The sequence below is a fragment of the Pteropus alecto genome, unplaced genomic scaffold, assembly GCF_000325575.1.
Source record: "Pteropus alecto unplaced genomic scaffold, ASM32557v1 scaffold21, whole genome shotgun sequence".
Taxonomy (NCBI): domain Eukaryota; kingdom Metazoa; phylum Chordata; class Mammalia; order Chiroptera; family Pteropodidae; genus Pteropus; species Pteropus alecto.
In genome coordinates this window covers 24881097-24896437 of record NW_006436282.1, presented here as the reverse complement: position 1 = coordinate 24896437, position 15341 = coordinate 24881097, and the positions used below count along the sequence as shown (strand labels likewise).

The 15341-nt window shown below is 38.5% G+C and overlaps 1 protein-coding gene across 1 annotated transcript in view; it reads left to right on the top strand.

Annotated features, from left to right (window-relative positions):
- Positions 1-10593, top strand: part of TBX20 (T-box 20) — a 43387-nt gene extending 32794 nt beyond the window's left edge. Inside the window, exons 7-8 of the mRNA XM_006912058.1 lie at positions 8915-9024; positions 10253-10593. Of these exons, the coding sequence (XP_006912120.1) occupies positions 8915-9024; positions 10253-10593 (451 nt within the window). The remainder of the gene's footprint in view (positions 1-8914; positions 9025-10252) is intronic.
- Positions 10594-15341: the final 4748 nt, after the last annotated feature.

The window sequence follows — 15341 nt, the reverse complement described above, 5'->3', positions numbered from 1 at the left end:
ATATAAAAAACAAAAAACCCTGGATGTTAAGGGCAATTACTATAGGAGAGGCAAACTCCTCAAAAGTAAAAGTACTAAAGATAACAAATAACAACAACTAATAACAATAGTCTCTGCCCTTTGGATGGGCCCCTGCTCCCAGTGACCCACAGCGTTCCCCTGGGACTCACATGCTGTAACAGGAGCCACAGAGCAGGCCACAGCTTCTGAGACAGGCACAGGCAGAGGATATCTGCATTACCTCTGCCTGGGGGGACAAGCCTCAGAAATTCCCCTTTACTCGGAAAAAGAGACAGAAATCAAGGAGTTTAAAACCGAATTTTGTTTCTGGGATTATTGAGCAACATATAATATCCCAACCTTGTATAAATAAATTAACTTTATTTTAAATTATTGATATATAGTTTATTCTATCTTAAATATAGATTAACACATAAGAAGAGTATTTTAAATTGTATTATGCATACTAAAGTGCTCCCTGATATTTTATGTTCAAACTTTCAAAAGAAATTTAAACTTAGCTTTCTAGGAAGTATTTATTTTGAGGCGGAAATGATCTGGGGGGCCATCCAGTTTACTTCTGTCGTTATACCAATGAGGCAACTAGGGCCCAGAGAATGGAAGTGATTTACCCAAGTTACACAACTAGTTTAATAGATGGTTTGGAATTACCATCCAAGATTCTTTGCAACTAGTACTGGCCTTTTCCAAAATAGCTATTTTTAATTTTTATATGCTTGTAGCTTCATTAATTATTAGAGCTCTAATGAATCTTGGAGGTCATCTAATCCAGCCCACCAGTTCTCCACCACAGCCTCATTCCTTAGAAGAAATCAAAACCCAGGTACAGATGAAGAATCTGATCACACAGCTTCTTAGACAAGAATTTTGTTGTTTTTTTTTTTTAAATCATCTCCAAGGAAGACAGACTTAGTCTAAGAGCCTACATGCATAAAATAAAAGCAACTTTGTTTGGTAACCAGATTAAAGTCTGCTTTAAAATAAAATCTATTAATATAAAAAATTAAAATAATCAAATGCCGGTCATTTATCAGCAGCTTCCGAAAGGAAGCACTTACGTTACAAAACAGTGTGGAACAAACCAGTGAGTCTGACAGAGTAGCAGTTTCATTTAACTTAAAGTTGTAAATTGCCTCCCTTTTTTTCTTGCTTGTGTTTGTCTTTCTGTGTATAAAGGATATTTGTTCTCTGCCTCACGATTTACCAAAGTTTACTTAGAGGCTGAGTAATCTGTACTTTGAGACCTTTCTCCTAGTTGTCATAGCCGTTAAGAACCTAGGAAATTAAACTATTAGCTTTGGTTTTATTCAGTTGCTATTTTGTTTATCTAAGTTGCTAAAATCCTAATGGACATTACTATGAAAAAGAAAAATCAGTAGGACTAAGTTAAATAAATGACAGTAAACTAAAGTCTAAAAGCTCTTTAAAAGATTAAAGTTATTTTGTTTTCCCAAATTGGACTGCATAATAAATTTCAGTTCTCAAATTAAAATTAATGATTTATAATACATTTCAAATTATATTATCTAAAGTTTTCATTTATTAAGTACTTTGTGGAAGCTACAAATATTGATATATTGTCTTCCAGTAATTTATAACATTTTCTGCATCAATCTGTGGAAAAATATTGTGACAAGGAGTTATTTACAAAGGCCCAGTAAAACATGATATAAACACGAGCAAATTGATGAGCAAGAACAACTTTAAATATTTTGCTTCTAATAAATTAGATTTGATTTTAATGGATTTGACATTTTTCTCCCTGAACAGTTTTTTTTCCAGGTCTACATTTAGGAGAGAAAATTAAAAATGTAAATTGAAATAACATTTAACTTTTACTTAATTTCCTTTCTTACATGTATATTATAGGATGGTTTGAATGAAGCACAGCATATACATAGCTACTGGAAGTCTCAATTTCACCTAAAATGATTATGATTATGTAACCAGCTTTAGGAACACATGATCTTGATACTGAATAATAACAATAATTTAATTTTGTTACCTATTAACATTTATTGAACACTTATTATTTCCAGGTGTCAATATAAGCACTTTGTATACTGATTCGTTAAATCTGAATAATAACCCTAAGAGCTAGGTCATAGTAATATCCTCATTTTACAGATGTGTATACCGAGGCATGAAGAAGTGAAGTAATTTGCCCACAAGCACATAACTGGCAAGTGACAGAGTTGGGTTTGTGCTAAGCAGGTTCCAGCAAACACTGTCCTAACTGCTGAGCTCAGCCAGTGGTTCTCCCAGTATGGCCGTCCAGGTCAGCAGCTTCAGCACCCCCCGGAACACACTGGAAATCACATTCTCAGGCTGCACCTCAGACCTACGGAGTCAGAAATTCTAGGGCCTGACAATCTGTGTTTTGACAAGCCCTCCTGGTAATTCCGATGCACACTGTCTTAGTCCGTTTGGACCACCATAACAAAAATGCCATCGACTGAGTGGCTTACACAACAGACATTTATTTCTCACAGTTCTGGAATCCAGGAAGTCCAAAATCAAAGTGCTGGCAGATTCAGTATTTGTCGAGGACCGGCCACCTGCCATCTTTCCACTGTGTCCTCAATTTGCTGAAAAGCAGAACACCAAAGCAAGCTCCCCTGTCTCTCCTTATAAGGACATAAATCTCATTTATGAGGGTTTTACCCTCAAGACCTAATTGTCTACAAAAGGCCCCACCTCCTAATATCACACTGGGGGTTAATATTTCAACATGTAAATTTGGGGGGGGGCACAAATATTCCATCCATAACACACAACAAAGTTTGAGAATCGATGCCTAGATAAAGCGTTGTTCTCTCCGTCGTTCAGAGGTCGGCAGTGTAGTAGTACAGACCATCACGCAAACTATTTCCATCAACCTAGTGAGTGCAATGAGAGGAGCATGTTAGGTACAGTGGTCCCGTAGAGGAGAACGGGAGAGAAAAGGAAGGTTTTGCTTTCTGAACATTGAGAAATTTGCCCTCTAGTTTCAAAGACAGAGCAAGGCCAATCAGCTCCAAAACGGATAGAGTCTGTTGGTTTTGCTTATCCAGAGTTTGAACAAATAGTTCAAACGACTTCAAATGGTTCTGAACATTTTGGCAGGATCCACGTACTGCAGCTACCCTCTATCTTACCCGCCTTCTGGCTGTGACTGTGCCTCTCACATGTAATGTGTTATTCTTGGAATCGATGTAGTCAGAAGAAATCTTTTAAAGATACCTAAGGTAATGATGTGCTCTTGCCTAGAAAAATAATTTAGCCTTAGATATTAGAAAGGCTGCCCTTCAATAACGGTACCCATTTTATTTATCTATTAAATTCAGAGTAAGTCAACTAAGACTACCGACTCTAACTCTGGGAGGTAACAGCACTGAGCATTACAAGGCCCTACCAAAGCTTGTATTACGTAAATCACTTAACTCATTAGGGGTTTCAACCCTTATTTTTCAGGGTATGGTATTTTATAAATCCTCCCAACAGGCTTCCAGGCTAAACAAATTCTTTGCACTTTTCATTTTGCTGGAAACAGGGATTAGACATAAAGTAAACAGCACGGGCTCTCTACTCTGTCACATCTTTGAAGAGATGGCTCTGATATGCACCACTGTTTTCAATCACTTAAAAGGCAATAATTCAATTATCCTTTATATCAGAACTGCCATTGCTTCATTTCACTCCCAGACCTGAGACAAGGAAATCGCTTCAACAGAATCCCCTTTTTCTTCTCCCTCCTAGAGACGAGAATAAGTAATGATACCAGTGATCTACCAAGGACACAATGAGTATAACGTACTTTTTGTAAAACAACAAAATATTTCACAAAGCAGTGATGCACTGTATTGTTTGGAAACGATTTTCCTTGTGTGTGTCTGTGAAAGATGTTTAAATGATTTCATGTAAGGGCACTTTTGTGGTGAATACTACACTCTGCTTTTGAATTTAAATGCTTGGATTGAGCAGTTTATGTGCCTAAGATGGGAAGAGGAATACACTTGGCAATTCAGAATTTGGGCCACTGATGGACATTCCTTTATGACTATACAAAGAAAAAATATTTTCTAGGGTATTGGGTAGTTGAGGCAAGTTCCTTCCTCATGTAAAAATAACCACCTAATTCTTTTCTAAGTTAATCTTAAATATTAACAGTACAACACGTGACTCAGACTAAAAGGACATCAGCTTGAATGTATGTCATATTATTAAGGTTTGTCATTGTATTAATGACAAACAGCTCACTTGACTTTTTCTTCATGACCCAGATTAATTACCCACAAAGATAGTCACTCTCTAATATTGCAGTGAGTTACGTCCTTGAGTAACTGACAGTAAGCTGTTAAGGCTGTGGGAGTCCAACATTATCAGAATGTGGGCACATAAAGATGAAAATATATGACAGTTGGCCAGTTGATTAATTAAGATTCATGTCATGCCAAATTATCCTTTTCATTAACTTCTGCATTTACTATATTTACTGATGCCTCTTAGTAAATGATAAAATATTTTCATTTCAACAAGTCTAACTGTAGGGATTCAACAAATCCATTCAAGGAATTTTAAAAATATGTTACACTTTTATTTATTTATTTATCTATCTATCTATCTATCTATCTATCTATTTATTTATTTATTTATTTAATTTATTTGTTTTTAAATAGGTTACACTTTTAAACAAGTGATATGGACTCACTTAACATTTTGTCTTTATGATAGATGTAATTTTATATCAGGACTGCCAATAACATGGTCAAATTCTCTGTTGAGTTTACCATTCAATCACTGAGAAAAATTCTCTGTTTGGATCACATTGTTCTGAATTAGGATTATTCAGATAGAGTAAATTGTAGAAAAATACAATCTAATAGGATATAATATTTTTACTTGCTATAGATATACGTTTATAGTGCATTATATTTACTGAGTATCTCCTATGTTCCAGGCACTACTTGGGGCAATTCAAATGACTTATCTCACTTAATCCTCATAGTACGGGTTTTATTACTATTCTCTGCTTTACCTTTATTTTCTCATAGCACTATTATCGTCGTCATCTAATATACTACATATGATTCTATTGTCTTCTCTCTCTTTTTTTGCCTGTAGGCCCCTCCCCCTCATTAGGCAGGGATCATTATGTTTGATTGCTATCTCGACAATTCTTGGAATAGTGCCTTGTTCATAATAGGTTCTCGATCCATATATTTTTTTGAATAAATGGCCCCGAGAGGCAGGCAGGTATTTTGCTCTCCAATTTACAGATGAGAGGTTAAGGAAGTAACAAAATTAGAATGTAAAAATGGCTCCAGGTGGTCCACCTACTCTTCTATCTATTCATCCATTCAATGAATGACTTTAAAGCCGATGATATTTCCATTATACCAGACTGCCTCCAATATGTTTACTACATTAACGTAAAAAATCGGCACGATAATGACTATTTTTATCGATTCGTTATAAGTTCCCCAAGTATCAGAGTTAGACCAGAAGTTCTTTTCTTTTTATTCATTGGTACGTTGTCATTTCTCATGATATTTAACGATCTGTAATTAATTTTGAATGAACAATCCTTATGTCCAAAGTTCAAATGGTACAGAGGCATGTATGGTGAAAAGTACCTGTCACACACCTCTCCTCCATTCATTCCTTAACTTGCATGCCTGCTGGAAGCACCTGGTGAGCTTTAGCAGTTACTGAAGCCCGTGTCTCACCCCCAGAGGTTATGACAATTTTACTGGGTCTGTGGATGTGGTCTGGGTCTTGGTATTTTTAAAAGATCCCCAGGAGAGACTTTACCTCAGGTAAAGGTAAAGCAACAAGGATCAAGTATACCCTGTTGCCATGAGTAACTAAGACACACAGAAAAAATATGAAACAGTGGTTTTTTTTTCTTTTCTTTTCTTTTTCTTTTTTTGCGTGACACTGGATACTAGGTAATAAAAAACAATAATCCCCAAGGGATGGAAAACAAATGACATGAGCCCTGTGATGGCCCCAGTTTATAGTCTGAGAGCATATACTGGCCATGCCACAGAGAGAAAGAATTCAGGCAGAGCTTGGCGGTCTCTCTGAGTAGAGCTATCAGAGCTGAGGGTTTGATGAGACCAAATCAGTGAGAATCCATAGGACTGACTACAGCAGAGGAGGACTCTGGAGGTCTACAGGGATGCCTGAGTATTCAGCTGAGACCCAATCAGCACATGCATGTCAGGAAACTGCCAGAGGCTGGGGGTAAAGCTCGTGAAAGGATTAGAAGAAACAGTGCCTAGTGTTCATTCATGGAAGGGAATTGTGCCTGTTCCAGCAAGATGGACCGGGAAACTTTGTGACTTTCAGGGCATTTGATGGAATATTCAGAAGGGTTTTGCTTCAGTAGTATGTCCTATCTAACATCTTGAAAGCAAGACCAAAAAGGCCAAATTATTTCCAAGTAACAACTATATCCTAGAATAAAGTTTAGCAATACAAAGATATATAGCACCTAACAAGGTAAAATTCACAATGTCTGGTATCCAATTAAAAATGATCAAAAATGCAAAGAAGTAGAAAACTAAGATCTATAATGAGGCAATAAGTTAATTGAAAATAACCCCTAACTGACGTAAATATTATAATTAGCAGATAAGGACATTAAAACAGTTATTATAACTGTATTCTACATATTCAAAAAATTAAATAGAGATATGGAAGATGTCCAAAAGATCCAATTCAAAATTCTAAATATGAAAACTGCAATATACAGATGCTCCTCAACCTACAATGGAGTTATGTCCCAATAAACCTATTGTAAGTTGAAAATGCATCAAATACACCCAACTTACCAAACACTATAGCTTAGCCTAGTCTACCTGAAACGTGCTCAGAACACAATAACCAGAAGCTGCTGGCTACACAGGGTACTGTCGAGTTTCAGTTCTTTACTCTTGTGATCATGTGCCTGACAGGGACGGGTAGCTCACTGCCAGCAACAGAAGAGTGTTGTACCACTTATCACTAGTCTGGGAAAAGATCAAAATTCAAAATTTGAAGTACAGTTTCTATTGAATGTATATCACCGTCATACCATTGTAAAGTCAAAAAATCCTAAATTGAACCACTGTAAATCAGGGACTGGCTATGTATAATGAAAGATACACTGGATAGGATTAATGGCAGATGAGACATTTCAGGTGAAAAGATTAGCAAACTTGAAGATATAGCAATAGAAACTATCCAAAGTGAAATATAGAGAGCATGGAGAAATTTTTTTTTTTAAATGAATAGTGTTGGGGAAAACTTTAAGCAGTCTAGTGTATGTGTAATTGGAACACCTGAAAGGTGGAGGAGGTGTAGGAGAAGAATTATATTTGAAGAAATAATGTCCAGAAATTTGCCAAATTTAATGTCAACTAAAAACACATAATGCTTAGAGGCCCGACACCCCTAAATTCAAGAAGAAGGAAGAAATAACATGACAATCAAGTTGCTCAAAAGCTGTAATGAAGAAAAATATTGGAAGAAGCCAAGGAATTAAAGACATATTCCGTAAGAGGAACAAAGATGCTTCTTTGCATTTTTCACTTCCTCCATCTTGGAGATCATTTCATATCGATAAACATGGAATGGCCTCGTTTTTAAAAAACAGCTCTGTGTTAAGCCATCAGGTCTGGATTTTGCCTGATCTCAGTCATTTAGACTATAGGAAGTTGTACTGTATGCTTATTTTAAAAACCTTTTGGGAACAGAGATGTAACTCAAATAGTTGCTAGAATTAATTTTTCTTTTAGGCATACCCTTAAGTCTTCTTTTGTACACTATTATGACAAAGTGCTTTTGTATATATGTTGAATATATAAGCTTTCTAGAACATCATATTCACTATGAATTAGTATTTTTCACAGATAAAGTCTGTGTGTGTGTGTGTATATATATATATATGTATGTATGTGAATTATGGACAAGCATTACATTTTGAAAAGTCATGATGACATTTTATTTGCTTTCCTTGTCCCTTCAATATGAAATCTGGTGTTTGGTTTGTCCTTTTTCTCTCAATACAACTTTCTTTTGCTCCTTTCTTTGTCCTTTGGCGCTGGTCTCGAGGCCACAGCTATTCCAGAGTCGTATGCTGTGTAAGCTAACGTGTTACCAACTTGCACTTTTGGCAAAAAATTATTTGGCTAACCTCATACTTTTTTTTTTCTTTTTTAAGTTAATGTACTCTAGTTTATAGACTGCTGCATGAGAAAGACGATCTTTAAAGACAATGGACCAATTTATTTGGGGACCTCAATTTACTAATGGCTGTGTATGTGTCCCTCACAGTGTCTCTGTAATTTTCAATCTTAAAGCAAAAGAAAATCAGGATTCATTATTCAAAACTACCCATATTGTCATATGCTCTATGGATTTACTAGTTTTGTTAGTTGAACACTAAGTCTTTTTATGATTAATGATAGTTTGAACATTTTGCCAACAGTTCATTGCATGTTGGATCAGTGCAGTTCATACCAGCTGAGCATTTGTTTTGTATTCATTAGCTGATGAAGTCGGTGAGATGATTCTTTGCAGCTCCTTGCACTAAATTTGCTCACTCGCCTTTCACATAATTAAACTCCGTATGCCTGTGGTCAGGTTTCAGAGCTCCCTGTTCACCTCTTTGTTCCTCACTTTGTAGGATTTCAGGGGATTGTCTCTACCCTATTCAGTTATACTTGCTTGTATTTGTATGCCTAAGGTCATGTTTCTGAGAAGTCTACAGTGGAATAAATATACATGTTTTGAATGCGGTCTTTCCCAGAAGTGGTGGTCTTTTGGCTGAGAAAATGTTTCCACTGACTCGTAAATTACCTTTAAGACCCCTCTCCACCTTGGAGTCCTCTTTAGCTTACTCAGGATATATCGCTTTCTAACCTAGGGAAAGTGTGGAGAGCCTGATTCAAAAGCATTCCTATGCCCGCTCACCCATCCGTACCTATGGAGAAGAGGATGTCCTGGGAGATGAGGTTCAGACGACACAGGGCCGAGGTAAGACAGCTTCCCCAGCTCTGCAGCTGCCGGGAGCACCAGCACACAAAGGAGAATTAAGGCAGGTAGCGCATGAGGCTTCTTGTCCTCAGGGCACACGCTGTCCCCAAATATTTCAAGAGCTTCTTCAAGAAGTAATAGCCCCTGAGGCCGATTTTCACATAGTTCATAATTCTGCCTCTGAGTCGTAAGTGATTTATGATGCCTGAAGGTTTCCTGTGGTTTCCTTTTCTGGTAAAAGGACATGAGCCCCCTGATTCAGGGCTAAGGAGTTACTTACCAAGGAGCTGTAGGATGTCGGGGGTGGTCCCTCAGTCTTTCTGAACCTCAAGTTTATAATTGGAAAAATCAAGGACTATATCTGTTCCACCTAGGTCAGGAATATCTTATAGGATAATGGCTAAAACTGAAAACACTTTTAAAAAGGAGATTCTCCTAGTGAAGGGCACTACTCAGAGGCGGCAGCCCCAGTGGTGAGAGGGGGCGCTGGAAGTCCCTCTGTCAGAAAAGCTGGAGGAGGAGCCCTCTGCACCTGGAGTCCAGAGAAGAACGACCAGAGGGTGACCAGGCACAGGGATGTTCATATGGGGAGCAAGCCCCTGTCATATTGCTACGTCCGTAACATGGAACAGCATAATCGGTCAAAACGGAGGTCATCTCTTATAGCTAAATCCAAGTGAGCTCCTGGTAATTATACAATCGGAAAAATCAATGTCAACTCTTGTTTAAACATCTGGATGCTATGATGTAAGAAAAAGTAACTTCGTAACTTGTCAAATATTTCATAAGGAGTTATGGAAGCTAAAAAAAAAAGAAAAGGAACACACTTGTGTGTTCTCACGGTGGCTTTTGGGGCTCGTATGTCCAGCCCTCCTTTGGGGATCTGCAGAGGTTAAGACAGTATCAGCTCCCTGGAGCTCCTTTAAGGGGAATCAGGAATCAGGTAAGACCTTCAGGTAGTGAACCCGTATTTTGGCTACTCCCCGGGAGTCTGTAGGCCATCTAATGGGTTAAGTCTTTTCCTATTTAGTAAATCCTCTCTTCCATACGTGGTGTAAATGATATCTCCTTATCTGGAAAGGTCGAGCTGCCTCCTGGTTGACATGTCTGTCTTTTTGGACTGCAGATCTACTAACAAATTTCTTAAATCGATCCTTACAGATCATACAATTCTCGACTCGCACGTCGGAATAGAGTTCCCAGTCTAACGAGTCCTTTCGCCTTCCAGGGTCCGCCTTCACAACGTCGGATAACCTGTCTCTCAGCTCCTGGGTCTCGTCTTCCCCCAGCTTTCCTGGATTTCAGCACCCACAGCCCCTGACTGCCCTGGGCACCAGCACAGCATCCATAGCGACCCCCATTCCGCACGCCATCCAGGGCTCTCTGCCGCCGTACGGCCGGCTCGGGGTGCCCCTGGCCCCTTCGGCCATCGCCGGCTCCATGCAGAGCAGCGGCCCCGCCTTCCCGTCCTTCCACATGCCGCGCTACCACCACTACTTCCAGCAGGGGCCCTACGCTGCCCTCCAGGGACTGCGCCATTCCTCCGCGGTCATGACGCCGTTCGTATGACTCCTCTGAGAGCGGGAGAATCCAGATCCGCAGCGTGCAAATGGGTATGGAGATACAGGGCAGGCTGGGTGGGCGGGATGTGGGGTGCTGGACCCGGGGCTCTCCAGGAGACATGGGACCTACTGAGAGGAGAGCTGGACACCACAACACGTACTGCCACGGGAATGCATCGCGGGCCAGGATTCATCTGTAGTTGTCGGGTAGCTCTTGGGTTTGAGAAAGAATCAGTGTCAAGTTCTCAGCCAGCCTAAGTCCTGCAGCTAACAGGACATCGATTGACCCAGGAAGTTTAATACTACAAGGCAGATGAATCCTAAAGTGCATTCATCCTAGTGGTTGAAAATGCTGTGTCGATGCAGTAATGTATAGAATCAACGTGTATAGGTTTTCTTTCTGCTTTCCACAGGTTAAAAGAATCTTCAAAGAGGCAATACTGTATTACATACCGACCATAATGTGTAATGACTAACTTAAGTCCATTTCCCCCTGTAGAAAATGAGAGCCCTTAGAGAGAGATTCGTAGTGCTGTAGCTTAAGCATGATTAGTTTTCCTTCGTTAGTTTGCTGGGCGAGGAGCTGAGAATGCCGATGCATCCTATTTTGTGGATGAATACTTACTTGGTAATGACTTTACAAAGTTCTTTTTGTAATACTGGAGGACCAGTACCCAACGAGCTCTTTTTCAGTCTTGGCTTCTTTCTTCCTAATTCTCTTTCTTGCACACTTGCCATATCTAAGTAGGGAAAAGCTTCTATATACAATTTTGAAGCAAGAGGCTCTTTGTGTTACATTGTAAAGCTGAGGTTTGAATTTTCTGGGCTGCGTTCTAAGTACACTACTGATCTATTCACCGAGGAACACTAAAGCCTCTACATGATGACGTGCGAAGCTTTCTTTCACTTAAGCTGCAATAAAAAGCTGATTTTCCTATTCTGAAAGAAGCTTCTCCGCCACGGGTGCCGATGGCCCCTTCAGTTTTCTTCAGCTTTGGGAGACCTTATGGATGTTAAAATGCACCAGGCCAAATCCTCATTTTTGGTAAATCTGCTTCGATGATAGATTAGCCGCTACTGCTAACTGACAAGGATTTGTGGGTGGCCATTCTAAGTGCCTGTGTCGCCAGCCACCATCTAACCTGTGCTCACGAGGGGCTATGTGCCCATGTGTCTGATTTGTCCTTTTCTCTTACTGTTACATTCAGTGACTCCTTTACCATTTTTCTAGCCTATTATGTGAAATTACATGTTAACTCGAGGACTCCCTGATTGAAACATTGACAGTGCTTACGAGTAAATCTAAAACATTTATCCACTTCATTTTCAGCTCTTGCTGTGTTTTGAAGCCTTCTTTAAGTGTTGTACAGTAATTAATTATATTTTAGTTATATATAATCTCTATATTATTTTGGGCAACATATAACTAAACAATTATGGTCAGGGTAGTATATTTGGGTAGTATATTTGGTATTTTGCAACAGTTCGTTTACTTATAACAAAAATTTAATGAAGTTTATACTCCTTCAACTTTAGGTATAATGCATTCTAGCTACAGGATGTAATCTGTCTTCTTCACAAAGCTCCCCGAAACTCGATTTTAACTTAATAATTTTGTATGCAATATTCCTTTTACTCTGTCTGACTACAAAAGTATTAAATCTGTTTACTACATGGTTGATGGGAAAAGAGATGGGAAATATTGCTGCTGTGAGCAGAGGTGTATTTGGGAGTAAATGCAATATACTTATCACATCAGACTCCATTGGGATTTTATTTGGTCATTTTAGTGTTAGGCTTTTCCACATCAAATGCCTTTCTGGGGCATTTCCAGCTCATGAAACATGGCAAAATGGCATAGCCTGTCCATGTGAGGCCATTGCTGGACTTTGCAATTGTCCTTCTCCACTGTATCCCTAAGTTTCTGTATGGAGAAGCGTGGACTGTGTTAACCAAGCATCTCAGAGTCCCGTGGAAGGCACTGTTGGCTAATTTATAGCTTCTGGCATGTTATGCTATGGTATACACAGGTAGTTTGTTTTCAAACACAGCACAGATGTGCATTTCCTTAAAAATACAGTTATGAGCAATGTTTAAATATCCATAGAGATTAGGGTAGGGGTTTAATATTTAATACTGGGCCTCTCACCAGTGCTCCTTTTAATATAGAGTACTGCTGCTTAAAGCAGGAACAGCAAAGGTAGATGCTATTTTCCATGATGCTAGTCAATATTCTGGTAAATTACTGGTCTGCTAAAGTAAATCACATCTGAATCTTCTTTTCAATGAGAATGAAAGAATGATTTTAATACTATTTCGATATTTTTCCCAACTGGTGTGTCTCAAAGGACAGTTGTATGTTTTTGTTAAATATGGTTTTACACCAGTATTTCCTGACTTCATAACTTTGTGATTAAGCAATATAAGACTAAGATAAGAGTGCTTAGAGAACAGACTAATATCGCAAAGCATGCTATTGAAAAGCCACACCTGGAATTCTAAACTGGATATAGTGTGTAAGTATTTGGTCTTATTTGAACCAGAAATAAAAAGCACAAGTGACATGGAGCTCAGCCTGATGCGAGTCAGTCTAGCCGTGAGAGCCAGGGGTAGAAATTTGCTCCACCGGGGTCTTTACGAGCTATTCTGATTGTTGATTCTTGCTTCACCCCTCGGGCATGTAAGATTTAAAACTCTAAAGTCTATTTTGCCAAAAGGAATCGCAAGAACTAGATAATTAGCGGGAAATCCAACTGAATAATAAAGAGCATGAGGTATAGTACATTTAGAATAAATTCGGGGTTTCTCCTCCAGGTATATGACACTATCAAAAAGCACGGCTGCTAAAAAGAGGCCCTGTCAGCAGCTCTTTATCTAACCCAAAGAAATTAACTCACACAATTAACTAATATTAATCACATAATTAATATATGATTTGTTTTTAAAATGTTTATTGATAATTCTGAGTCAGTTCAATTATTTCTTTCACTTAGTAACTCCTCCATCCTTCTCCGCCTGCCCCTTAGCAATATAAAGATAAACACATCCAGCTTTCATTGCTGGTCCTTTGAGTTTATAACAGTGGTATGTTGTCTGGAAGGTCTACCACCTTCCCAGTAGGTGGACAAAGGAGGAATTAAGAAGCTCCCTGATGATTCATCATCATCTAGCAAAACCCCTGTGTAAGGGCTATGATGTAGGAGTCATACTGATTTCAGGGGTATTCCACGTTCTCCCCTCCCCCACCGTTAACCGCATCTCTATCATTGCAATTCTCCAGCCATGACATCCATCCCCCCACAAAAAAGAAAAAGGAAACCCTCTAAAAGCCCCCCAAATAAGTATTCTTATAAAGTATCCTCATCCCATGTTGCCTACGAATTTTTTGGCGAGGTGTTAGGATAGTTATTCCAATGCTGAATTTCACATTAGCTTTTCAGGATGCTCTGCTTATGTTTAAGCTGAATTATATTGAGAAAAATAAGCCTCAAATAAAGTGGATAAAGTGACTCTACCACCCCATTAAATACATAGTCAAGCTTAGCGATGACTCAGGTACTAAAATTCAAAGATTCAATTACGTAATGAACAGGGTCATAGATTGTAAGAAAAAACAGTCTTTTTACACAATCTTCCATTGACTACATAAGGAAAACTTTTCATTATTAAACATGTATGGACTTGATAATTATTACAAGTAAAGCAATATTATACCCTAAATCTAGACTGTGTAGACAGAAATAAAGCACTAGACAGAAAAGATTTTCGGCTGGCCCCTTTAGAGATGGGTGGAGGATGGATTTTATATGCATATTATTTCAGAGTGCAAGGATTTTATGTAAACAAGCAAAGAGGAGGTTAAAACTTGATGAAACTAAACATCCTTTCTTCACTACTGTTCATTCCATGCCAGGTATCAAATATTCCAATATTTATCTTTCTTTAGCATGCTTAAATATGCACAGGTTCATTTATATACGTTTGACGGATGATTTAATCCGTAAGTATTTTCTGGCCCTTTTGTCTCTGTCCATCCCTTAAATAATTCCGATCCTCTCCCCTGATAATAAGGAAGTAAAAACATTTTGGCGAAATAATACATCTGAACAAAAACTACAATTTATCGTGTTTTACTTCTGGTACATTAATATACTGTATTTAGTGGTTGTGTTTTCCTTAGTTTCAGAAACCTGAAAGAAGGTCTTTGAATTCCCTAAAGGAAAAAATCGAATTAGCCTTTTTAGTAGACTCTATCACGGTTCTATTGTTTGCTGTGTTCATCTGCTTAATGAATCGCGTGGGAACAGTCGTTGTTATGAAGTGCGGTGTGCTGGGGGCTGGGGGAAGGGCGTGGGAAATGCTTTATGGGAGAAGAAGTTAGAAGCCTAATATTATGAAGTAACATCTAACGAAGTTCTTTTTAAGTGCAATATATTTATTTCTGCTAGAAATGTATTATCAACATTATGTAATATTTGAAGCATTACATGTTATTTGTAAACAGCTTAAAATTATATATTACCCAAAATTGTACAGAAGTACAAATGTGTGGATATTAACTTCTTTCATTAAAAATGGTGTGTTTTTGATATATATATATATATATACACACATTTACACCTTTCATTATCTGACACACTTTGCTTCGTGACTTTTGCTACCTGTTTCCTCACCTGAAAAATGATGGGGGGAATTAGGTGAGATCAGGGGCCACAAATGGCCACTCCTGGACCAGACACAGCCCATGGATTTTTG